The sequence below is a fragment of the Numida meleagris genome, chromosome 4 (assembly GCF_002078875.1).
Source record: "Numida meleagris isolate 19003 breed g44 Domestic line chromosome 4, NumMel1.0, whole genome shotgun sequence".
In the NCBI taxonomy this organism is placed as follows: domain Eukaryota; kingdom Metazoa; phylum Chordata; class Aves; order Galliformes; family Numididae; genus Numida; species Numida meleagris.
In genome coordinates, this window is record NC_034412.1 from 42,303,070 (window position 1) to 42,328,344 (window position 25,275).

At 39.1% G+C, this 25,275-nt stretch overlaps 1 protein-coding gene and 1 long non-coding RNA gene across 4 annotated transcripts in view; one reads left to right on the forward strand and one right to left on the reverse strand.

Moving 5' to 3' along the window:
* HPGDS (hematopoietic prostaglandin D synthase) overlaps nucleotides 1-15,790 on the reverse strand; it is a 28,146-nt gene extending 12,356 nt beyond the window's left edge. Inside the window, exons 1-2 of the mRNA XM_021394411.1 lie at nucleotides 15,673-15,790; nucleotides 4,862-5,003 (exon numbers count right to left, since the gene is read on the reverse strand). Of these exons, the coding sequence (XP_021250086.1) occupies nucleotides 4,862-4,994 (133 nt within the window). The 5' untranslated portion in view covers nucleotides 4,995-5,003; nucleotides 15,673-15,790. The remainder of the gene's footprint in view (nucleotides 1-4,861; nucleotides 5,004-15,672) is intronic.
* On the forward strand, nucleotides 5,010-22,417 carry LOC110397719. 3 transcript variants are annotated; one of them, XR_002437940.1, is made up of 5 exons: nucleotides 5,010-6,515; nucleotides 6,985-7,191; nucleotides 19,630-19,739; nucleotides 20,613-20,703; nucleotides 20,925-22,417. It is a non-coding gene; the product is annotated as an uncharacterized LOC110397719 (long non-coding RNA). The 3 variants fall into 3 exon arrangements; XR_002437941.1 differs by lacking the exon at nucleotides 5,010-6,515 and adding an exon at nucleotides 6,533-6,611; XR_002437942.1 differs by lacking the exon at nucleotides 19,630-19,739.

Genomic DNA, 25,275 nt, shown 5'->3' on the forward strand with positions numbered 1-25,275 from the left:
AACAGACCTGCTCCTCCTCATGCGTCCTCCTGACTATAGTTAAATTTTCCATAGTCTTAATGCTAAGCAGACCATACTTAAGTAGTTGAATGTTCCTCCAAACCTGAATAATGGTGCAATCAGGCAGCTGAGACTGGCATCATCCCAAGGTATTTCAATTGGTTAAAGATGGGGGAAAATAAACATTACAGCTATGCTTCTTACTGCCTTTCCTTGTCAAAATGAATTCTTCTTTGACTTGAAAATGGTCCATCACTATTTTCCTTTCCATTAATATTTAAATTGGATCACGAGAAACGCATATGTCAGAAACTTTGCATCTTCCAATACAAGTGTACAGAATATTTTTTTTTTGTAAGGCTGGCAGGGGGGCAAGGCCCCTGGGAAGTGATTGGGATAGAGCTGGAGGCATCCAGCACCTGTACCTCCTAGAAATGTATGACTAGGATGGTGCTGTGCTCCAACTTCAGTCCAGCTTTAGTGCTGCTGCTATTACAACTCAGATTTTCTGTGAAAGCCATTGCTAAGCCCTATCTTTGAGTAAAAGATCATTATTGTGTATAATTCTAGCTAGATCTATGTAGCAGCATGTCATTTAGGAAACAGGACAGGTACTCCCCCAAAAAATCTTTATCTGCTGTCAAGCGTCTATAAAGATTTATCTATTGGAAATATTTTCAGTACAATAATTAGTCTGTTGGGTTTCCTGAGGACCTTTCAGGAACTGTTCCACCTCCTAAACAGCTTATGGGGTGTTTACAGCTATCAGCGCAATTAAAGCATCCTTTGCTATGACTAAAAAGTCTGTGTAATTGCCATTGCATCAAATTCCTTGAATGAGGCACAGAACAGTGGCTGTTACTGCACGCTAACCCAGTGTCTCAAGAGGATGTTAACTTAGAACATTATTGCAGTAGCTTCTAAGCTATATTGTGCCTTTTGTTGGTGCAATAATACTTCATTTTTCTTTTGACAGGAGCCTATTATGTGATAAAACCGATCTTAAGACAGAGTATTACATGATTGCAAATAGTTCTCGAATTGACTAAAGTTTAAATATGGCATATTCAAGTTAAAGCAAATGTAAAATTGAGTTTGTTTATTTATTTTGACAATTGACTTTATGTAGAGTGAAGGGTCATTTAAAGCTGCTTCTTGATCTTCAGCTGTTTTATTCAAGTCTGTGCTAAAGCTGTTCAACTCACTTAGTACTTTCTTTGACTTGTTCATTTTCAAAATACAATTTTTGCCTGAAATCAGCACATAAGAAGTGTTGAGTTACAGAAAATGTATATTTAGAATATGTAAGACAAATGACGCATGTTTTTAACTTTATAAATTTATTCCTTCTTCTCTACAAAATAAACTCCCACCTCTTGGGTGTAAACAGAATCAAGTGAGACAGTGTTTCTAGGCACAAGAAGTTACTTAGTTGCCTGAACATGCTGAAAGGACCAGCTTGCTGGGGTAGCCACTTAAAAATGCCAAAACAAACAACAAAAAAGCATAACACTCTTCTGTCTAGTCCAGAATTAGACTTGCAGCAGCTGCGAGTCTGCTTTCTAAATGACGTTTCTGCACATTAATCTCACCATAGACATTTTCTATGTTGCTTTCAATTTCCTTTCTTCAGAACAGTGGCAGTATTTTCTGTTTTATATGGGATGATGATTTGGGCGGCAGGGTGGTATCTGTTGTGAAACCATACCTTAATTTTTTGGTAACTGATGAAACAAACTCTTCCTCTATGCGGATAATTTGTGCTCTTAGAAAAACTTAAATACTTTGATTTGTTCCCTTGAATCATGAAGAGACTGTTCTTATCCAAACTTGTTAAGAGAACAATTTCTGCTTCCTTAACTGTTTTTTTCCTAATTTATTGTACTTCAGGTTTTGCAGTAAGCACACCTACACTGTACTTGCAGACTCTGCAGTCAAAAGTAGTTTTAGATCTATCAAAGTCAAGTGGGTGACTGCAAACATACCTTACTGTGTGCAAGTGTACATAGCATTTTTACTGTGTGTTATTTCTTAACCTCACTTAAATATACAATAATGCAATTAGTTCAATGATTTCGGCCAATTTTAATGATTTTTGAGGGTTACAAAATAAGCAGTGTACCAAGTTGTTATTATTTTAGCTGTGATTACATCAAAAGTAGCTGTAATTCTCCTTAATATTTTAGCACCCTTTTGTTTTCACCATGCTGAGATTGACTGGAATCTGCTACTTTACTCCCATAAGAGCAGAAGTTAGACACGGTACAGGCAAAATGGGAAAAATATTCCTGATCTTCATTAGAAGTCACCTCTAGAAATGTCTAGAAATGACAGCAGTGAGATCTGCCGGCAGAGAGAACTATGCCTGTGTGTGTTCAGTGGGTTGTAGGGATCCCCTCATTTCATATGTAGTGTTCAACAAAGCAGTAACTGAACATTTTGGCAAGGGCCCTGTAACCCAGTTTCCTAAGGACTGGTGCTTTTTCAGATGGCTGCTCCCTCTTCAATATGATCCTCCATGGAGGGAGCTGAGGCGCATTTTGAAAATTCAGCCCAGTAGAGAATCCAAATGGCTTATGTTATGTTGTTGTAGTGTTAAGACACACAAATCCAATACAACCTAGCTGAGAGGCATTTTTTGCTAAGTCATGGTATGCTCAGCGTTTCAGCACCTGAGGGCAGATCTGGACAGTGACCCTTGATCATGTACAGTGTGAGGCTGTTAACATCCAAGCCCCATTGCTACCTTTTATCTAGAGCTTAGCTTAATGATTTGCCTGTGGCAGATAATTTGTCTGGAAATACCATGAGTGAGTAAATATTGCTTTGCAGAAGAGGAGGATGTGGTAGTCATCTACTGGTTGATCTCCAGGCAATTTCCTTAGCAATGTTAATTTGTTTTGCACGCAGAACAAGATATCTTAACTCTAGTTTTAGTTGATAAACTTCTGAACTTGAAAACTGACTGCAGTGCAAACACCACTGGTGGCAAAGGCCACTGTTACATAGGTATTTGAGCTAGGTACGATTCAGTGAGCCTTCCAGAAGCAAGAGATACAACAGCACTTTCTGACGTGCCGCCAACTATTTCTTCACATGAGAAATCTTTCCTGGTCAATTAGCATGATCCATTCAAGTTCCCATTGGCTGACTGAACAGAAGCAAAGCCTGAAATTTTTAAACGAGCATAAATTTTGCACAGATCATAGAATCACCAAGGTTGGAAAAGGCCTCCAAGACCAACCATCCACCTACCACCAATATTTCCCCACTAAACCGTGTCCCTTAGTACAACATCTAAACATTTCCTGAACACCTGCAGGGACAGTGACTAAACCACCTCCCTGGGCAGCCCATTCCAGTGCCTGACTAATCTTTCGGGGAAGAAATTTTTCCTAACATCCAACTTGAACCTCAATGAGAGATGCAGCACCTTGACCTTGGCTGACAGACTGCTGTTTGAACAGCTTTTCCTAAGGTGCAAATGTCTCTATTGCCTGCAAGTCACTATGTTTGCTTTATCTTTTTTAATTTGTCTTATTGAAATTCTAGAATTTTGTATACTGAACTTATGTGTTGCTAATATTGTCTGAACTTTGTTTTGGGACAGAAGTTGATGTGTGCATCTGAATATGTGCACACCTAAATACGAAAAAATCTTATGGAGTTATTTCCTCAATTCATCTGAATTCTCAATATTGCCTTTAGCTTCTGCTTCACTTCCCTGAGTGGAGAAATAGCCTGTGCCACAGGGTCAGCAAGCTATAAGATCTTAAAAAAATAGGATACCAAAGTCTGTCACTGACATGCCTCTTTGTGGGATGTTAGCCAATGTTTTTTACACTCAAGCAGCTCGGTTGGCTTCATCTATCACTGGGAAAACAGCAGTGCTTGCCTATTTGCCATTCAACTCACTGAGTACATTTTGGGAAAGAGAGAAACCTAACTGCACCCTACAAGAATTTGATAACCCACCGACTGGGCCTATTAAATGGTGTGAAAACTTACCAAGAAATATTGCAGTGTTCATTAGTTGTATATTTTCCCTACATTTAAGATGTTATTCTTTCTTCTGTATCTTAAAAGTTTCATAGACTATGTACAAAACATAGGCCAAATCCATGAAATGAAGTCATAAATATCTCAGATTTAATCTCCCCACTCTCTTTATTTGAACTCAGTTTCATTTGAACTGAGGTTAATATAATGAGCAGATGTAACATACAGGTTCAATAACTCAAAGGATGTTTCTTTAACTTAAAAACACATGAAATTGAGCATTGTAGCCTACAGCATACTCTCAGAAGTCTGGGAAGGGCTGTGCTGTTCTTGGGAACAACAACACAGTGGCATCTCTTTTGATCTTTTTTTTCTCTCCTCTTTAAATAATCTGATTTCTTTCATTTTTTTTTTTTCTCATCACTTTCTCTCTTTGAAGACTTTTCTTGTTGCAAAAGGGTGTCCATGGCAGTCGTTTTCCAACCTGGCTTTCTAAAACTGGAGTGAAGGCTGCAGTGTGGTCTTTGAGACCAACTGTAAAGAACCCAGGAAGATGAACGTATGTTTAGTCAGCATTAGGCAGGTACTAGTCAAACCAAATTGGTTAGGAGTAAAAGCTCATTCGAATGACCACAGGTAAGTCATTTTAGAGTGCTTGAAGATTTGTGTTTGGAATTCTGTGAGAGCATCAGGAATGCTATTTTGGCCATCTTAGATCTAGGCAATAAAACTCCCATATCCTTAATTAAAGCCAAGATTGAATGTGCTTCTGGTTATGAAACACAAAGGTACCTCCAAAATTGTTTTGCATTTTGACATCATTTCTAGTGGAGATTTGGATATAAGAATCTGCACTACTTACTTGGTTTAATTTTGGGCCAGTCCGCTCCTTCCAACCTGTGGTCTTCATACTTTATGCCTGAATAGGCGAACAGGTAGCGACTGATTTCTGCTCTTCCTCGCAGATTGAAGTACGTCAGCTTGTACTGGGGCATGCTGGGTCCCTGAAAGGGAATTCTCTGAGTTACTTGAAACATGAGCAACAAACATCTTAGCAAAGCACAACCTATGCTTGTTAATGAAATGTGCTTGTACAATGCAAAAGATGTATTGCACTGAGCCATGATGTGTTGTATACTGCAATCATTGCATTAGTCATTTTGTTCCGCATTTGTCAGACACAATATTCAGAAATGGGCAACTGCATTTCAACCTGAAATTGCTCCTTAGATATCTCCAGAAAGATGACTTGATTTTTTCAGTTACTAATAACTCTCAGCCTAGGCTTACTTCTGTTGCTAGTTCAAGCTCAGGCCATTTCTATGAAGTGTTTGATCAGAGTGCACATTTAAAACCATATACTGAAACAGGAAATAGATGCTTTGCTGAGCAGATGTTTTGTTCAAGCTTGCCCTGCTCACCTCAACTGCTCATGGAGATCTTCATTCAAGACAAAATCAGGCAAATTGGCAAAGTGTTGAAATTTGATTCATTAGCTGTTATTACCCTAGCTGCATGCAGAACTGACCTGAGCAAAATTTTCTGTGGCAGTTATTACACACTGTGATTTTAAGAAAATTGGCATCAAATTCTTGCAAGTCCTTGTTTAGAACCAAAAGAAAACTTAAAAAGCTTTGTTGGGTTTTCAAGTGAATTTCTTCTTTCAGTGCTAGTTTGGAGTCACATTGCAGGATACTTCAATTTGATCCTCAGTGTAACATGCAACAGTAGAAAATGGTTATCAGCTGGATTGTACAGTGAGGATGGTTCAGGAAAGGTGGTTAGACAAGGTCCCTTTAAACTAAAAATAAGCTTTTAAACTCCGTGCATGTGGCGCTAAAGTGCACTATATGAGATGACTATGGGCTCAGCTAAGGTTTAAATGTACTGGCTAAAGGAAATTAAAACTACCACCCACGTGTGTCTCTAACACATAATTCTTTCACTGAGAATGTTTCAGCCTTAAAGTAGATCTTACATGCCATTTATCATCCTTTTGATATACATCAGGCTCAGAGTGTTATCAATGAAACATGCAACATAGATAATTTCCATTGCGCCAGTAAAGAAAGAGAAGTTTTTTGTGACTAAGTGCTAATAAATGGCCTTGCAAGAGAAATGACCTCCTATTTAGTCATCTGGCCTTGGAAAACATGTGTCTGAAAGCAGATGTATCACCAGCTTTTACTTCAGAGGGAGAAGTTCTTTATTCAGGAAAATGGGAAACTTGCATTTCAGTCACATTGAAGTCAGCAAACTGCATTTGCAACTTTCTCCTCAGAAGTAAAACCATCTACTTTCCATAATAAGAGTAGTAAAGGAAAACAAAAAGAATTCCGAATGGGCACAGTGGAAACTGTTTAATTCCCCATGAAAGACACCTCCTGCAGCACACAGCTGGGTCAGAAAAGCTCATCATCCAAGGGAGGTGTTTGAAAGGTGCCAGCTGGGATGGGAAGCAACCATAGCCACCAGGGGATACAGGTGGAGATATCTACAGGTTCTTCAGAACAAAGGTATAACTGCTGTTGTGTTTAAAGTCAAGAAAGTGTTTTGCTGTTGTTTTTATTTGTGTTGTAGAAAAGATGGAAGCTGTATGTAAAATAAGCTATGTGAGTTGTGCCATTAGTTTTCTAGATGTATTACTGGAAAATGTATTTGTCTGTGCAATGAGTGTCAGAAGTGTAACATGAGAGGATGAGATTAGAGGGTGTTCTTTTTTATTTTAATTTTTCTGCTTTTGATTTTGGGTAGTCATTTGAGAGGGAAGAACAATATATTTTTTTTTTTAAGCACATGTTCTCTGAGGTCCAAATTAGACATGGGAGGGGAGAAAAAGGCAGAAGAAGGAACTAAATCAAAAAAAACATTGCTTGTTCTAATTGTTATATAAGCATAGGAGAAAAGTACTAATTCAACCTCCATTTGTAGAGGATGTGACCTTCAGCATGCTAAGCCCATGTAACTGTCTGTTTTGTTCTCCAGGGGTGTCTACAAAGCTCTTTTAATATCAAGTCTAGTGCTGTGGACTACCTCCCACCTGTAGCCTGAGTGTCTTGGCTGCCCTGAGCCTTCATTAGCAGAAAGTTACCAGCAGTTGGGAGGCACTGAAAAGAACAAGGGTAGAAGGCTTAACGTATGGTCCTGTACGCAGACCGGGCTATGGATAAGTGAAGCAGAATACTTTTTGTGGTAAGCATCTTGAAGCAGTCTGATCTATATCACAAGAGAACTCTATGCATAGAAGAGAAAGCTGAGTATCAGCAGGAGCAGTGAGATGATGTAAAGAAATGAGAGTTCTGGCAGAATACCAGAAAGTATTTCTGAGAGTTGTAGTAGGCTGTGGAATGTTTTAGTCTATCAAGGAAGTAGTGGAAACTATTGTTTCAAGTGTTTAAAGCAAAGCTAAACAAATTTCTAATAAATATGCTGCAAGGAGTAATCAAGTATTTGCAGTGCTGATGCACTTTTAAACTTCTGTTTTTTTTCCATCTGTGAACAACAACAAAGTAACCCTACGAGGAGTTTACCAAAAAATGCGTGACATCTTAGAAGTCTCTATAGTTTCGTCGTAAGCATGTTTTTGTAAATGTTTGTAGTTTTTATTTCTTATTTATATTCGTTGTGAAATGTCAGGAGTAGCACTTCCTAAACAATTCCACGTAGATTTCTTAAATGAAAGAAAAGATTGTGTTCCGAAAACCTTTTTGCCAAACATTGAAAGAAAGATAGTCATGTTTCCTCTTATCCTCTTCTACTTCATTCTCCCGTCTTGTTTTGTTTTTGGAACAAATTGAAAACTAGTTTTAAGAAAATTATTCCAACTGATTGAAAAATGTCAGCTCTAAGAAAAGTAAATATTGAAAAAATAACTTTATGTAAAATGAAGCCTTGGAGGGAGTGGATCTTAATGTCCACTTAAAAGCTTGCAGCCACCTGCTTAGTGCTGTAAGTTCTGTTCAGGTAAGTCATAAGACAAGTGTGTATAAATGCAGATGGGAGTATCTAATTTCCACTGATAAATCTGTCTTCTAAGAAGTGTTTGTTTTGATATTTTTTTCTTGGCTGTTTGTTTTTTCTTATTTTTCAATTTCTTAAGCCATGAATATAGCTGAAAATGGTGAAAACTGGTCCATGGCTGGTACCAGTGATGCATGGATCTGTGCAGGCCATCTTGGTCTCATCTCACCCCAGCTATGTGTAGGGGGGGACATCCTCCATATAACTCATCCATCAAAATGCAGGTTGGAGTTACAAGCTTCTTAGGCATCTTACAACAAATTTCAAGTAATTCAAGTCAATTATATGTCTCTATGGGGAAACTGTGTTACCTGATGAGTTAGGAGTCTTTTCTTTTCCAGTTGTAAGCAGGACTGAGCAGACAATTTGCAAACTTCAAAAAAGATTGAAGTTTAAAAGCTTAGAAGGAATCAGCATCGTTATCTAAGAACTAAGATGCTGGGTTTCAGAGAGAGCTACAACAGAAAAGAAGAATTACCGACAGATTACAAACCATACAAAGAAACCTGAAGGATGCAGAAGTGAGCAGTTCTGTGTCTGCAAGATGTGCAATGCTTTTGCCTGTCCTCAGTGACAGTGTAGGTCCTTGTGTGTCCACCTCCATTTCTAATTCACAAGAGCACAGCATGCATTCTGCTGGTATGACACACCCTCATGCAGAGACCTGGTGTGCTCTGTCCAGCTAAACTGAGGAATGCTGGCCTTTGTAGAGGTGTTTCATTACATTTCTTGAAAATCCAGCGTTCAAAGTAATGCAAACAAATATTCCTCAATCTCCTTTCATTGTACTTTGCACTGTGAAAAAGTAAGGGTTTTCTTTCCTATAATATATAGGCTTTGATTCCATCACTGTTCGAAGACTTTTAAAAGCTAAGCTTTTCTCTCCAGCAAGCAAGGGCAGAAGTGTTGATCTGAGGTTTATCAGTGTATCTCTACACACCAAGCTGTCGGCCTGGAAGAGGTGATGCATTGCTTCATACATATATTTGTCTATTATGGGGGCTCTTCAGGGTTCAGCAGCCAAGACCTCACTGGGCACGGGTGGCTGCGTGTGAGTAAGTCTGAACCATTAGTGATGAAACAAAAATAAGGTTGGGTCCTGGCATCTGCCTGAGGGGAAATCTATGTCTGTTGAAGGGCATGAGAAGGTAACATGGAGCCATCTGTGGCAAGGAAGGTGAAAAACTTCCCCTGAAGGCAAGTGAGCTAGTGGATGGGTACCTCTGTTTATTTTACAATAGGGCACAAAAGATTCTTAAGTCTACAGGTATCTTTCTGCTAAGAAGTATCCTGCCTTATGAAGTGGAAAACAGAGATCGTGCCCTCCCTAAGCAGTATTGTATTTGAAAACTGAAAGCCTGGAAGAGTTGGTGGTAGTGGTTTTTTTTGTTGTTGTTGTTGTTGTTGTTTTTTTTTTTTAATATTCTGCTTTTAAAGGAGTTGGCATTTCTTTGCAATGTTTGAACAAATCTGGTCTGGAAAATAGATGAGTAGGTCTGAAATAAATACAGATCTAACAGCCTGATTTGCGTGTCCTACCAGAGAGAGAGTACCGCAATTTCAACTAGTTCATATGCTTACTCACTTGTGTATTTCTGTGATACCCAGGATGCAGCTTAACCCTTCTAACTCCTGGCAGCTGAACCTCTTGCATTGAAAACTATTTGTTTGTCTCAGCTGCTAGGCAAAATGGTACTAATACCGCTTAGGAAATTGAATATAGAAAAGAAAAGGAGAGAAGCTGACTCTGTTTTTCTTCAGACAGACGCATTAAAAGAGAGGTTTTTCTTAGGTTACTTTGTCAGAAGTTACCTATCCAAGTGGAAGCATTAATTGTTAGTTTTAATGCTTAGGAGCTGGGAAGAGCTGTGTTTCTTTATGAAGCATATAAAAAGATTTTAACCAGAAAAGGCACTCTCTGTGTCTCATTTCACCTGTGAAACACTAACAATATTAAGTTCAGTTTTGCCTACCTTGCTGACTGTCCTCTGACATGGAGATACCTCATCTGTCTAGAGAGGACTAAAGCAGCTTTCTCCCCCAGTTTTTGGAACAGTTCCCTTTCTGAGTTAGTTTTCCTGCCACTTCAATGAGAAGTGGCAGACGCTTCCATGACACATGCTGTGCTTTGGCAGGAGAAACCTAAAGAGCCTTGCAAGCCTTCTGCAAATTGGGCCAGCCTCTCAAGCCCTGTGTATGGTACTAAAAGAAATCTGAGCTGATAATGACCTGGGTTTTGGCTGAAGTTGAGAGACTGCAGAATCTTGGCTTCAAAGTCCTATTGGAAGAATCTAGATGGACCTCTTTCAACATACTGCTAGAAGGAAAAACACTCATTTTCCACAGAACATAAAATATGTCCTTTTTTTTTTTTTTTCAACAATGAACTCCTATGTTTAACACCCAGTAAAAAATGTTGGAGGCTAAAGGGACATTTTTAGTTTTGGAAAATTACAAAAGAAAAAAAACCAACTATTTCTTCTCCTCCAAAATATATTAATTCTTCTTTAGTGAAGAAAGTAAGAAAATTTCCATCCTTCTTTTGGAGAAGGATGCATGGAGAATATTAGCAGATTCACTGGAAGACCTGCGCAGTCTCCTATTAAAGATTTCACCAGTGGTCTTTGTTTTTATATGGTAAAATGATAAACTTTGAGTAATTCTGTTTAACTGCTGTCGGCTCCATTTGACATAAACTGACTTTCTGAAAGCAATTGTCTCTTCCCACTCCTCCCATTTACAGGAAGTAAACATTTTAATTTGATTTTTTTTTTCTCTATGCCAGATAGTAATCTGGACATTGAAGAGGAAAATTAAAAAAAAAAAACAAGTGCACCCTCCCTTCTGCTTAATGCGCAAACCATCTGAAGTAAATGTTTATGCAATTTGATGTAGGACTGAGTTCTGAAACAACAAATCCCAAATGTAATAGTTACAGCATGATACTCTTTAGCTTGGTTTTCAAGATTAGATATATACACAGCTATAAGTATATATATATTTTTAATGGACTTTTGTGTGCTGTTATCCAGTGCATTTGTTACTTGCAACCCGTAGTGGAATGAGTCTTCTGATGTGAGAAGAGTCCTTAAGATGTTGCTGGCTATACATTAATGATATATTCAATCACCTGAAGTTATAACCGTAAATATTTTAGGAATTGCTAAATACCAAATAGATCTTTACAAATATGATCTGTACTTATGGGGAGCACCTTTTTTGGTGGCGAAATTGGCCTTTCTATATGTGGAACTGCCCACAGAGTCTCTACGTAAAAAGTAGGGAAGCAGCATTGCCTTGGAATTTAAAGGGTGCCTTTTCCTCTTATTTCCTTCCTAATGCATTCTCAGTGCCCCGTTCTCCTAAAGCTTGCCCTGTATCCATCACTGTCCTTGGGAATAATTCCTGTTAGTTGCAGCAGGCCATGGGTCAGTCTCTAGCCTGGAATATGAAAGTCAGTGAGAGGTGAAGGAGGAATCGAACAGGTTTGGGTCCTAACTCTATTCCGTGCTAGGTTTTTGTTGGAGTCAAAGCAAGTGTTGGATGAAAGAATGGTTCTGTACATCCAAGTGCATGCTTAATTCCATGTGAGTAGCTAGATGTGAATCTTGTGCATTCACATGATCTTTTCTGAGTCAACCACCATGGTGGTGATCTGCTCAGAATGGCAATGGGACAGGGCTTCTCAGTCTGCTTTGTCAGGCTCCTTGTTTTAGAACCTGAGCATCTGTGACAACTTTGCTTTCTGTCTGACCCTCAGATTTTTGATTTTTTTTTTTTTAATTCCTCGGTCCCTCTTTTATGTAAATAAATATTAAAATTGTTTTGTACAGCCTCTCAGGCTGTACAAAATGTAATGAGTTTCAAATGAGTGTAAATTGGACACCTGAGACCAAGGGATACGGAGTAATAAAATTGCAAGTGGAGAAATGTCAGGAAGTATTCAGACAAGGGAGTGGCAAGATAATTTCTCATGAGAGACTATTTAAGTCTTACTTCCTCCTCGAATGTTTAAAAATTCCCTGGAGTGTTTTATGGTAGAACAGAAGTCTAAATAATCATAATTCTTGCCAACACCAGTCATGCTTGTAAAATTTGTGCGTTGCAGTCTCTGTAGTCTTCAGACAAACCAGCACCCTCTCTTTTTCTCCCCATAAAACAAAGAGGATAGCTGCAAGTCACTGCTGTGTCTTAAGTGCATTAGTCAGCTCTCCAAAGGTGGCTGCTGGTTCTGCCAGGGGAATTCATGTCCTTGTCCTGAATGCTCAAACTCATTCAACACCGTAACTTTGTAACGGTTGTCTTTGCCATCTAGTGTATTTCCTTAGATGTGGGGAAAAAATAGCTTTTTTTTTTTTTTTTTCTTCCCTTATATACCAGCTACTCCAGCTCTTTGTCTGGACTAGTCTAAACTGCTTTGTTCTTCAGCTGCCACCTGTTGTGAATCTGCAGCACGACTAGCCAAAGTCAAACAGCACTGCAGACATTAAATAAATAAATAAATTATGTAGATATTCAGGAGAATGTGTGTTCCCTCAATTTACCGTGCAAATATGCCTTGATTTTACTCACTTAGCAGAGGTCTCCAGCGCTGCCCACTAGGCCTCCTGTACCCCCCCATGGTCAGCCTTAGAGTGATGGAACACACTGCTCTGTCAGACCTAGTGCTCTTATCTCCTGGTTGTGGTGGTGGTGCTGTTTTTCCAGTTAATTTGATGTTAATTTCACAGCAGAATGAACCCAAGGAGACAAAGTTCTAACTAAGGTGCTCTTTGGACTTCACTGGTCTCATCAAACAGGCTCGTTTTGAGAAGTGGGGACCTACAGCTTTGGGCAACACTTGGCCAGAAGGCTGGGAACCACCTAGATCTGGTAGTAAATGTCCAACTTCTCCTGACTTATGTTCACTAACTGCGTGACGTGAAAACCCTAACCTATTTGTCCCTACATTTAAGGGTAATAAACATAGCCGTAATTTTTAACCATTTCAGTTTTTTATAATGGCAGCAATAGGCAGAGCTTAGCTCTGGGACAGTGCTGATGATCGTGGGTTCATCGGCCTCTGCCCAGAACTTGATACAGAATGTTTATCTGAGGCAGGCAGTTAGACTGGTGTCCTGCATTTGTTCTTTCTGGCTGGTAAGTTATTGTACAACAGCAAGTTTGTGAAGCCTTTCAACTCCTACTTATGTGTTATCATAGAATGGCTTGGGTTGGAAGGGACCTCAAGGATCGTGAAGTTCCAACTGCCTGCTGTGGACAGAATTGTGACTGCTATCTCAGGAACTAGGTCACGCTGCCCTTGACCCCATCCAACCTGACCTTGAATGCTTCCAGGGATGAGTCATCCACAGTTTCTCTGGGCAACATGCACCAGTGCCTCAGGAATTTCTCTGTGGAAAAACTTCTCCCTGACATCTAATCTATGTATCACCTCCTTCAGCTTAAAACCATTTCCCCTTGTCCTGTTGCTATCTACCCATGTAAAAAGTTGATTTCTCTTCTGTTTGTAATCTCCCTTTAAACACTGAATGGAGACTTACTTCTATTCAAGCCCAGCTCAGCACAAGACTGTATATGAAGGATCCCAGTGTTAGTTATCTGTGAGCAGGACTTAGCTTTGGCAGACCCTGAAGGTCATAATGTCCACTCTCCCACCCCCACAAATACCACCTGGTGCAAAATAGGGAGGTAGTATCACAAGATTCCTCTGCCATTTGTTACCCAAATCCGAAGCATAGAAGTGTCTTTCTGATATTAGCTGAATGTCCTTGTTTTCTCTCCTGTTTCATTTCAGGCTCTTACTTTCAGAGTCACTCCAGCTCTATTTTCCAATCACTTCTAAGGAGGGGCAACGCTGAGTATTTAACTTTCTCAGTTCATTGCTATAGTTTATTTTATGGGAGTGTTAGCAGATGGACTCCAGATATGTGAAGTTGTTTACACTGTATGAGCTGTGTGGGATATAGCAGATTCTATTTATTTTCCTCCTGGATTAACTAGTAACAGGGTGAATATATTTGACTATTGGAGGTTTGGAGCATGTATGGTAAGCCTTCATCATATATTCGTATGCATATCTTTCAGCAGCATGGTGTGCCACTTGCTAATCAGCAAGTGGCATACCAACCTAACCAGCAGTGGCTGTTAGTGCAATTAACTACTGGTGCGATTTTGCTCATAAACGACCTATATTTTCAACAATTTCTGCTTTCTAACAGCTGAGTATAGCAAACAGCTACTAGAAATCTTAAGAGCAAACCCTGAGATTACAGACTATGTCCATCGGTGGCATAGGAGTTTGCTGCATTGAGGACAACGCATTTGTATCTGCACAAAATTGGAATTCTGGAAGTCACCTTGTGTAATTTTTTGGTTTAAAACTGAAGGAGCTTCAGTCTTATTTCTATGTCAATAGATGTGACGTGGCTGCATACATCCAAGGCAGGGATCATTCACACCAAGGATGTTTTAGGGAGAGAGAGTTTCTATGTTGGATTAAAGAAAACCAGAGCATAAACAGAAGCAAACTTCCAAGAGATTTCTCTGACCACTATTTTTTCTTCATAAAATTTGAATATGAAAGTTCTAGTGTTTCCAGATAGTTATAAGTTTGATAGAAATTCAGAAAAACATGCTATAAAGCTAAGGCTTGTTTGTTTATTTGAAATAGGCAGTGAGTAGAGGATGGCTTTTAGCAGAGAAAATGTGCTCAGGACAATTCTGCACATAGACAAATGAAGGCAGTGAGATTTTAAAGAAAAAAAATCCTGGCTGGATACTCAGAATTGTTTTGAAGTAGAAGACAAAAATCGCATAAATTTTTGAACGGAGAAAAGTGCAGCAAGTAGAAGCAGATGCAGGAGGATTTCTTCTATAAAATAATGGTAGGAATTAGAATGAGAGTATGTTAATCCATTGATGAGCCAGTGAACAGGCAGGAATTTGGAAAATAAACAGAACAGTGCATAAAAATGACCTGGAGGAACTGGGTAGTGCTGCTTAATATGTATCTAATTCTCTGACATTAGCCTAGATTTGGTTTGGTTACATAAGCGAGTGCATGTGTCAGTCATTACATCTAGCAGAATATTGCTCTAGAATGTTCTCTTGCTTGCTGAAAGCCCTCCGCAGAACCCTGCATGCTTAATCGGCATTAGTCTTTTGTCTGCCCTTCCTTTTGAACGTGTTTCTCTGACAATTATCTCAAGTATGAAAGCTGCTCAGCACTGACTGCATAAGCTACTGGTGAGGCGGAGGCTTGCTGTAATCCACCTCTTTGCCTCTAGAGAAGAAATAGCTGAAGCTTGTTTGTGGCAGTGCGAGTGTCTGTACAGGTGCCAAAAGTACAGGTGGGAGTTCAAAGATGCCTGTAAGCAGCAAAAAAAGGGGTATATAGCTAGTGCAGCTGATGTGCAGAGCTTAGTTTTATCCTTCAGTATGCCAGGAGCTATAGACTTATGTTCAATAAACTTATCAACGTTACGAAGAAGAGATACTCTCAGAACTTGTTGCACAAATAGCGGGACTTGCTGAAAGCAAATACTGTGAAATACTGTGCAACTGTTATAACAGCAGAACGAGATCAGGAGAAGAAAGTGGAAAGAAGAGAAGCCAGGTTCTTGCAGTAAGCAAAGCTGAAACAGAACTTACTTGGGTGCGGTGGTACGTGGTCCCTTCCTCAGTGCACAGGAGCTGCTCTGAGGGCTGGCCCCTGTGGAAAAGGCTTACATATAGTGTTTGTTAACATGCAAACCACTCCCCCATGACAACTATGTCATCATGACTCTCTTTCACGCATCAGTGCTCACAAGGCAAATGCATCATTTCCTTGGAAAACAAGCAAGCAGCTTGGAGACTTTTCTTTTTAATTAAATAGCAGCGAATTGGGCACCATTTCAGCTTGTGTTCATGGGCAAAAATAATTTGAATTCCTTTGTAGGGCAAAAAAGAATCAGACATTTGAATGGTCAGACACTGGGTAACCGAGCCAAATGATTGTTTTATTTTTTGCTTTTTTTAATTAGGGAGCAAAATTCAAAGTGTGTCTTTGATAATCAGAAATCCCTTCAGCTCTGGTTGAGTTAAAGAACAATACTTAAAATGGCTGCTATTACATTAAAACACAGGAGACAAATAAGAAAAAAAATAAAAAAAAAAGCAAATTCAACTTCCAAGCATTTTCATAAAGAAGTGAGTGGTTTAAGAGTTTCTTGCTGTTAACAGTGAAGGGGGCAAAGGGGATTCTAGTGAACTCTGCCCACGAGTAATGCATGCTGGTAGTCTGCGCTCTGTGTTACTGCTCTTATCACTTGTGGAAATTATTGTTGTTTGTTTTTTTTTCTTAAATAATACTTAAACATTTGAATGTTTTCTTAGATAGTAATGTGACCTTTTTTCCTTTGTCCCCATGATGAACAAGGATGAATACTAATACTTACAAACTCTATCATATAATCCATAATTTTTTTTTTAACATCGCTGTTCGGTTTCCTGAAACAAACTCTTGAGGATCATTATATCGTACTAAAGACATGCAACTTGTACAAAAAATTACAGTAACTTTAGGGCTGTGTAACAATGATATCATTCCTAAATTTCCTGGTGAGGAGGTTTGTTATACATTCAAATTAAATGCAATGATATGGAAATACTAATGTTTCATTGCATGTATATGCAGTTTGTGATCAGCTAATAACAGAATCATTGAATGGCTCAGTTTGGAAGGGACCTTAAAGATCATCTAGTTCCAACCCCTCCAGCCATGGGCAGGGTTGCCACCCACCAGATCAGGCTGCCCAGGGCCCCATCCAGCCTGGCCTTGAGCACCTCCAGGGATGGGACATCCACAACCTCTCTGGGCAGCTTGTGCCAGGGCCTCACAAGACTGAGGGGAAAAAATTTTCCTCCTAACATCTAGCCTATATCTCCCCTCTTCTAGCTTAAAGCCCTTCCCTGTTGTCTTATCACTATCAGGTCATGGAAAAAATTGATCCCCTTCCCACTGGTAAGCACCCTTCAAGTACTGGAAAAGCTGCACTGAGGTCTCCGCAGAGCCCTCTCCTCTTTTAAGCTAAATAAGCCCAACACCCTCAACCTTTCTTCATAGGAGTGGTGCTCCAGTGCTTGCAGCACTTTGCACTGGAACTATATACTGTAATGTCATCTCATACTGAATGAGATAATGTTTACTGTACGTTCTTTTTTTTTTTTTATGCAGGGATATGGACATTTGGCTACTTATCAATTCAAACTGAATTAAGCGAATCAAAGTCTAAATGAGATTATAAAGTACCACAGTGCATTGTTTTACCAACTGCAGAGGATCAAAAAGTTGAACAAACTCAGTAACTAGTATTTTCCATTCACAATTGCAGAAGAGAGAAAACTGGGCAAGCTTTGGACCTGTTGATTAATGATCTACTGTCTTCCTACCTGGTTGTTCATTAGAGCATTTAAAAACTTTGAGACACTCCACACCACAAATTGAAGATGACAATGAATGTGCAAATTCAGTGTAGTTGGCTTGCAGTACCAGTGTGCACTGGTTCAGTGGGAAGTGAACCAGTGTGCCTTTCTCCAAAGGGTCTGCTCTAAGAAAAAAAAAAAAAAAAAAAAAAGCAGTGACAAGGTAAAGCAGGGCAACAGACTCCAATCAGAAGCTAACTTCCAGGAGGTGATATATTTAATCTGACCAATGTAACTGGGTAACTTTTAAGTGCCAGTTAGTGACTTGGGAAAGCATAAACAAGGAGAGAGAATTCTAAGGCTATTACCTTATACTTTAATTCACTGGAAAGTTATTGTGAACACAACTTAAATGACTGAAAACATTATGGCTACTTACTTCGTTGAGTTTTGGATAGATTAGTAACAGCTGCTTTAAAGCGAAAATGGAACAAGACTAATTTTTTAATATTCATGGAAAATTTCTCTCAAATTATCAAACTGTTTCTGAAATCTGCTCTGGAGTCATTGTGGGATACTGTAAAAGAACAGAATTAGCAAAACCGCAATAAATAGGATCTATTGAAGGAGAATCAACAAGGTTTATATAAAGTGTCAAAAATTTGTTATAAACGTTTACAGTTGATAGCGATGAAGTCAATAAGAATATGGATGAGAGAGAAAGTTAATACAGCATACCAGCATACACAGATTTCCAAAAGGACTTCTACAGAATCTTTTTTTTTTTTAAAAAAAAGGTTTTCAAATAAGCTAAGGAGTCATGAGAAGGAAGATCTTCACGTGAATAAAACTGCTGACTAAAAGTCACTTCTCTCTCTGAAGAGAGATATTCATCAGTCTTACAGGGTTTATTAGTGGCCCTAGTGTTCAGTTATTCATGGTTGTGAAGATAGGAACTGGCTGTGAAAAAGTGCAGAATAGCCCTGTGATTGCACAGCTGAGTGAAATAACAGCTGATGGAATTCAGAAGGTACAGTTGTAAACTGATGCACAAGGAGAAAAATAATTTCACCTACATGGTAGTAAGCTAACCACTGATACACAGGGGCAGGATGTTAAAGTCACTTTATGTAATGCTGTGAAAACATAAACCTGATATTTGGTGAGAAAAGTGAGCATTAGTGATTACTGAGAAAGGAACTAAAACAAAACAGTTCATTGTGCAAATCCACTGTACTATGGCTTCTTTAAAACTGTATATGGCTTTGGCCTTCTCTTTTAGTGAAAATAATTAAGGCTATAGAATGGCTTCCAAAAAAATGGAACAACTGTTTGCATTTGCATTTCCCAAAGTACAAGCAAAGATGGATGTTTATTAACAGTTCTACTTGCTTTACTGCTATAAATAGAGAAGACAGAAGTTTAAGAATAACTTTCAGTATTTTGGGTGGTTGATTGTGTTGTGGAGTCTTCTGATTCCAATAAGAAAGTAAAACTTTCAAGCGTAAGGATATAATATGCAAAAACTTGCACATGGTTTTCAAAGTTTGTAACCAACAAAAATGAACTACTATGAGCAACCACTGTATTTCAATAGAGATATTGGAGAAAAAAAACAACAGGAAATCACAAGACTAGGAATAGGTAACTGCTTGGACTTATTACTGCTGGGAATTAATCAGTACAGTATGGTATTGTAAGGGTATTCAATCTCAAGAAGCCAGATTTTAAAGGGAAAAGAACAGTGCAGCTCTTTGTTATCCCATTTCAAGTGATGTCACTCAGGAGCAGAATTAACTGACTTGCACTGGAAACTATGTTATTGAAGAAGAAATTATGTGGAGTAAACAAATCATGCAGAAAAGTCACACTTAAAGGCTTTCCAGAGTCACAGCAGAAAAGGTACAATATCTAATTTGTGCTTTAGGGGTAGGAGCAAAAATCTTAATTCCAGGAAAAAGTGTCATGCCCTTACCACTTGATGCTTTGAAGTTTAAATGAATGCTGCCTAACATTTTTATTATTGTCGCAGTAGACTACGTAAGTCTGATTAAGCTCTATGCACAAGGTAAAGATGATTCTTCATCATTGTTACCAGGAATAGAGGCTTGTTGTTTTTCTTTTTTTCTGTTCTGATCTTGTGACATGTTACAATCATGCCTTTTGCTTTCTTTTCCCATGGTTGATGACGTTTTTGGAAAGTATGCTGTGGCAAGAGCTGATGGAATGTAATGAGGAGGTGATGTGTTCTGGAGATCTCACACATTGGCACTTTATTGCATGGTTGCCTCCAGTTGGATCAGCACCTTCAGGTCCTTCCATTATTTTACTCTTGTATTTTTCCTGTATTTCAGGTATTATCATATCATGTCTCACTGGTATTGACCACAAAATAGTTGTGAAATCCTTTTGTTACATCTTGACCTCCCTTTAAGGAAAATAAGTTTTCATCTACTAAGGTCCTACTTAAGGAAAGAATACCCGAGAAAGATTTTTCCTCATATTTCTTGAGAAAGAACAGATATTTCACATGAAATATTAGTTCATTGAACTAAGCTAGCAATTTACTTACGGTTGGGACCACTTACAGTTGGAGAAAGTAAAGAAAGACGTTAATAAGGAAACAGCAAGGAAAGAGAAAAGGAAGTGGTGTCAGGCCTATTTAAGCTGATTTCCTGAAGTCAATGGAGACCTTCCTCACTTTGTTTGACCTCAGGAAAGTCTGTGCAGCGTTGTTGTGCTTTATTCCTGTTGTATGCAATCTGCAAATGCAGTGGTTACGGAACAATGCTCGCTGGTGTTACAGAAATAGGCCTGATACATGTCTCACATATGTTTTGGGGTTTCATTCATTTTTCATAGGTTAATGGTTGTTGATGTTCTGGACTTGTATAATTTGAGATTCAAGACAAACTGCCTAGGCTAAACCATGAAGGTAGCACCTCCTTACATTCGTGCTTGCCTCGACTTTGCAGTGAAGATTTATGCTTAAGCATTCTTTTCGTCCAGTAGGTCAGTGGAGTGTTTTCAAATACATCCCAAAGAGGGAATTTTAAATAGGTTTAACTAAAGACATATTTTACCAGCTTTTAATTGTTCATTAAATATATAAGGTGGTCTATGGCTCATGGCAGTTCCTTCATTGGAAAGAAGCAACTGAGAACTTTTTATTTCCATTTCATTAGAAGAAAATTTTCCAGGAAAAAAGCTTTTCCTGTGGCAGAACTGCACCATAAGATGTATGAAGGTTGCTTCCCAGAAGCTCTCATTGCACAGGTGAGCACAGCTCTATACAGGATTAAAAGCAGATGTGTTCTCCTGAAGAAAAAGTAATACTTCTTTTTCTGCTATATGCTACTCACTGCTTGAGTTAACAATGAAATAAATTCCCATGCTTCCTAAAATATGAATACATTTATGCACATACATTTAAACTAATGAAGTCAGTAATGTGCTGAACTGGTTTAACCTTCGCTTCCTCTGGTAATTTCTTGCAGATTAAGCTCTCCAGTTATGCTGCCCTTACAGCCTGCAACAGCTGTTGGCAGTATGAAAAAATTGTCAGCCAGCCAGCTGCATGCAGTTCGCCTGGGACTGTACATTGCAACTTGTTGTGATGAGAGATGTTGCTTTTCATCCCAATGATCTTTTGCTTCTTTCCATCTTTTGGAAGCTTTAGAACTGAAAATAAACTAGTTGGAATTTTTCTCTATTGAAGGAAACATCTCTCTACCCAGATGAGATACACATCCATTCGGATCAGACATCTTCTCACTGGTGTGTGTGGCAGAGGTGGTCTCCTAGGAGAATCTGCTGCCCCACCACACAGAAGTTTATGTTTCAGCCATTTGCCCGTTGGTGACAGAACAAACTATCTAGCTTTCTTGTGGTCAGCCACAGCCAATGCTGGTGAGCCCTACGGAAGGCTTTGTGGGCGTATGTTTATGTATTCTATGGAGTCACCAAGTCAGTTTTCTGTGAATGTTATACAGGGACATGGAGACATTAACTAAGTGACCTGTATTCTTCCTTGGTCACACTGAGGCCCTCCACACTGTCTGAAAGCCCCAGATAAATGCAGAGGAAGCCACATGGATTAAAACTAAATCCAAGATTTAGCTCAGCAGATGTCTCTTTCAGAGTATTCACTGGCTGTTATTGGATAAGTACACTACAGCCCACGTCTTTCACCATCATCCCAAGTGGTGTAATTCCCCTGGCTTCTGAATCAGTGCAGCCCTTCCCCACCTCTCCTTTGCCAGTCACCACGTTGCATTGCATCCCAGTGCACGTAGTTAGGCAAAAAGTTTGAAATCAAACACTATGTTACTTCATGCTAGTGAGTCTCCTTGCATGCTATGTGTGTCAGGAGAACTGTCTGCAGAAGTGTCCTTGAGTGCTCAGGGCAGAGGTTTCAGTGTAACTCTATAAGTAGTGGTTGTCTTCACTTCCTTGAAAATTTCCTCATCTGATCTTGTCTTTTTATTTTATGAAGTAGAGCATTTTTCTTCTAGTACTAAACATTCGTTCGTTCAAGTCAGTCAGTATAAGATATTAGAGATTAATAAAACCATCATAATTTTTAATGAGGGCAATTATTCAGAAACCTGTAAATACAGCGACGCTTGGCTTTTTATGTTTATACATAGTGGAACTCAGAAATTTTTCTTCTCGTAGCAAATGATATATTCATTCGAAGAAATAAAGCTTCAGACTGACCTAATATTTAGTAAATGCAACCTAAATTGAAAATTAGTTTTGCTCAAAGAACCGTGTGTCATGGCAGAATCGAAAATAATCACCTATTTCATTATGGAATATTGCCACATTCATTGTGAATTACCATTTTTGTTGCTCTTCTTTAATTTGAAACATAGTAAAATGCTAAAGGTGAGCATTCTTTAAACCCATCATTTACGTGAATATGTCTATTTTTACATTTGTAGCTTGTTTTGTCCATGCATATACATTGCTTTGATTATTATATTATGTTATATAACAAAAAAAAAATGATGCACAGTAAAGGTCATGAATGAATCTGAGAGATTATCCATTCTTAATCAGATAGGTCCCATCAACATTACTGAAGCTCTAATAATAGTTAAAGTTTAATGATCAATGAAATCTGATGAATTTGGTTTGAAAACTGGGCAGCTTCGAGAAGCAGTCAACTAAACAGATGCCTGCAGTTTTGGGGGTTATTTCTGTATTCCTGGCAGCAGAATTTTTGTGCAAAGAACAATGGAAAGCATAAATGGAAAGATTCATGGAACCACTGAGGCTGGAAAAAGGACCTCCAAGATCATCCAGTTCAACAGTCCACCTATCACCAATGTCCCTCAATACAGTATCTAAATGTTTCCTGAACATCTCTGGGAATAGCAGCTCCACCACCTCCCCAGGCAGCCCATTTCCAGCGCCTGACCACTCTCAGAGAAAGATGTATTTCCTAACATCTAACATTAACCTCCTTGGTGCAACTTGAGGCCATTCCCTCTCATCCTATCACTAGTTACATGAGAGAAGAGGCCAACCCCTAGCTCACCACAGCCTCCCTTCAGGTAGTTATAGAAAGCGATAAGGTCTCCCCTGAGCCTCCTTTTCTCCAGAATGAACAACACCAGCTCCCTCAGCCGCTCCTCATAAGACTTGTGCTCCAGACCCCTCACCAGCTTCGTTATGCTTCTCTGGACACACTCTAAGGCCTTGATGTCTTTCTTGTAGTGAGAGGCCCAAAATGGAATACAGTACTTGAGGTGTGGCCTCACCATGGCGGAATACAGAGGGGTGATTACTTCCTTGCTCCTGCTGGCAACACTATTTCTGATACAAGCCAACATGCCATATTCATATTCAGAGTGCTACATGGAGAGCAAAAGCAGACCACTGGACACAGCTGAATGTGTTCAGGAACTACCTCACCCTTGTTCATAAGAAGCGGGAGAATAAGCTGGTACACTGTTGACTTCCTCAGTTCACCTATTTGTGAGAAACAGGCCAAAGTAATGAAAACCCAAATACCACCCCACAGTGCGAATGCTTTTATCTTACTGCATCTCCAGCCTAGAAGAGAAGCAACAACCCTTCTCAGCTTGCAGGATAATATGTGAGCAACGGATGTCTCATCTGAAATACTTCACAGGTATCCAGAGGGTCTCTCTACTCAGAGGCACAGACCAGAGCTCCTTCCTACATCAGCTGACATCTGGCCTGCGCCCATTTGCGGTCTCTGTGCTAATGCTTTGTTTCCCATTACATCCTGCAGAAAACCCCTTGTGGAATTAAAAAAAGAAACAACCAAAAAAACAGTACATCACTACATCAGGGCCAGTCAGCTGCTTTTTGTATTTCAATTAAAGCTTTGTTATCCCTCTGTAAAAAAGAAAAAAGAATTAAGAATAAAATATTTGTGTGGAGGTTGCAGAAGAGGAGAGTTTTGTTCCACACTTCTTGCATGTGGTTAAATTATTGATGAAAATTGGAGATGCTCTCTGTTTATGTTTGAATAGTTGAATCACAGGGTTTCATCCCCTTGAGGACCCTTGCAATTGTCTCACATTGCATGAATGGCTACCTAGAGAAATCAGATGTGTTTTATGAGTGAGAGAATAATCTCTGATTCACTCAAGTAGGCCAATGCAATTAGTTAAATGTTAAGCTTCGTAATATAGCACATGTGCTCTCTCCGTGATTCCACACAGATAGGTTTCAGCAGCAGTGTCATTGCATGCATTGTATTTAAGAAGGAAATAATGCAAGTGTTTAAAGAGGAGCCTTCTCAATACCATAAAGCTGCTTCATCTCCTGAGAAAGTACTGAAGGGTCTCGCTAAGAAACACCGGGGGCACAGGGCTGGGGTGGGGAAGACATCCCCCCATTTTGCAGATTTGCATGCTGAGGCTGTGGGGAGGGGGAAAATCCTCCCCTATAGCCTTTAAAATGTGAACGTTCCCAGAAGTTTTTCACTGTGCCATCCTTTGTGATTCATCAGAATGAATCATTCAGTAACACAGTCTTTTTCAAAGAAACAAAAGTAGATTGTGAAGAATGAAGTTTGAAAACTTGTTGTTTGTTGTATTTCTTTTCCATAATGTTGCTGTAGAAGTTTTTTGTTCCTGGAAATATGCCTGGATGATCTGGTAAAGCAAGCCAGACAAATGATTCAGTCTCCGTGGCCAAATTTACCTGACACTCAGCAGAGCCAGAAATACTTCACGAAGCATGTAAGTTAGATACTTCATCCTGCACAAAAGCCAGAACTCCTTTTTTAAAGCAACCTTCTTGACTCCAGCAGCAACTTTCCAGCAGCAACTTTCCAGCAACAACTGTTTTACTCATGGTAGAAATCTGTACAGATGACTCCAAGCATAAATGCATTGAGAAAAATGCTTGAATTTGTTTTCAGAGGTCAGAACTTACCCAACTCTGCAACTAGACTACTAAAGCCTAAAGATGTGGTTATGTTGAAGGAGATTAAAAGGAGTGTATACACATTAATATATAAGAAAATCTTGCTGCAAATAGTAGGTAAGGAATAAAACTGTTTAGCTGAAATACTGGATGCCTTTGATTAATAGTCTTGAGGAAGAACTCCAAGAGATTGAGTTATCTCTTGGCACTGGTCACAGAGACAGGAGGAAGAAGTGGTGAATCTGTCTCTGTGCACCAGGAACTAATTGAATTCTAAACCAGGGAAGCTGTGAACGTGGAATTCAACAGAGAATTAACAGAAGTCAATAGAAAATTGTTATGGGCTTATGAGCAAGGAAATTATCCATTTATGATTTTGTGTTTAAGGAGAAAAGGACTGCTCATGTTCTGCTTCTCAAAAAACATGGGGAAAGGAAT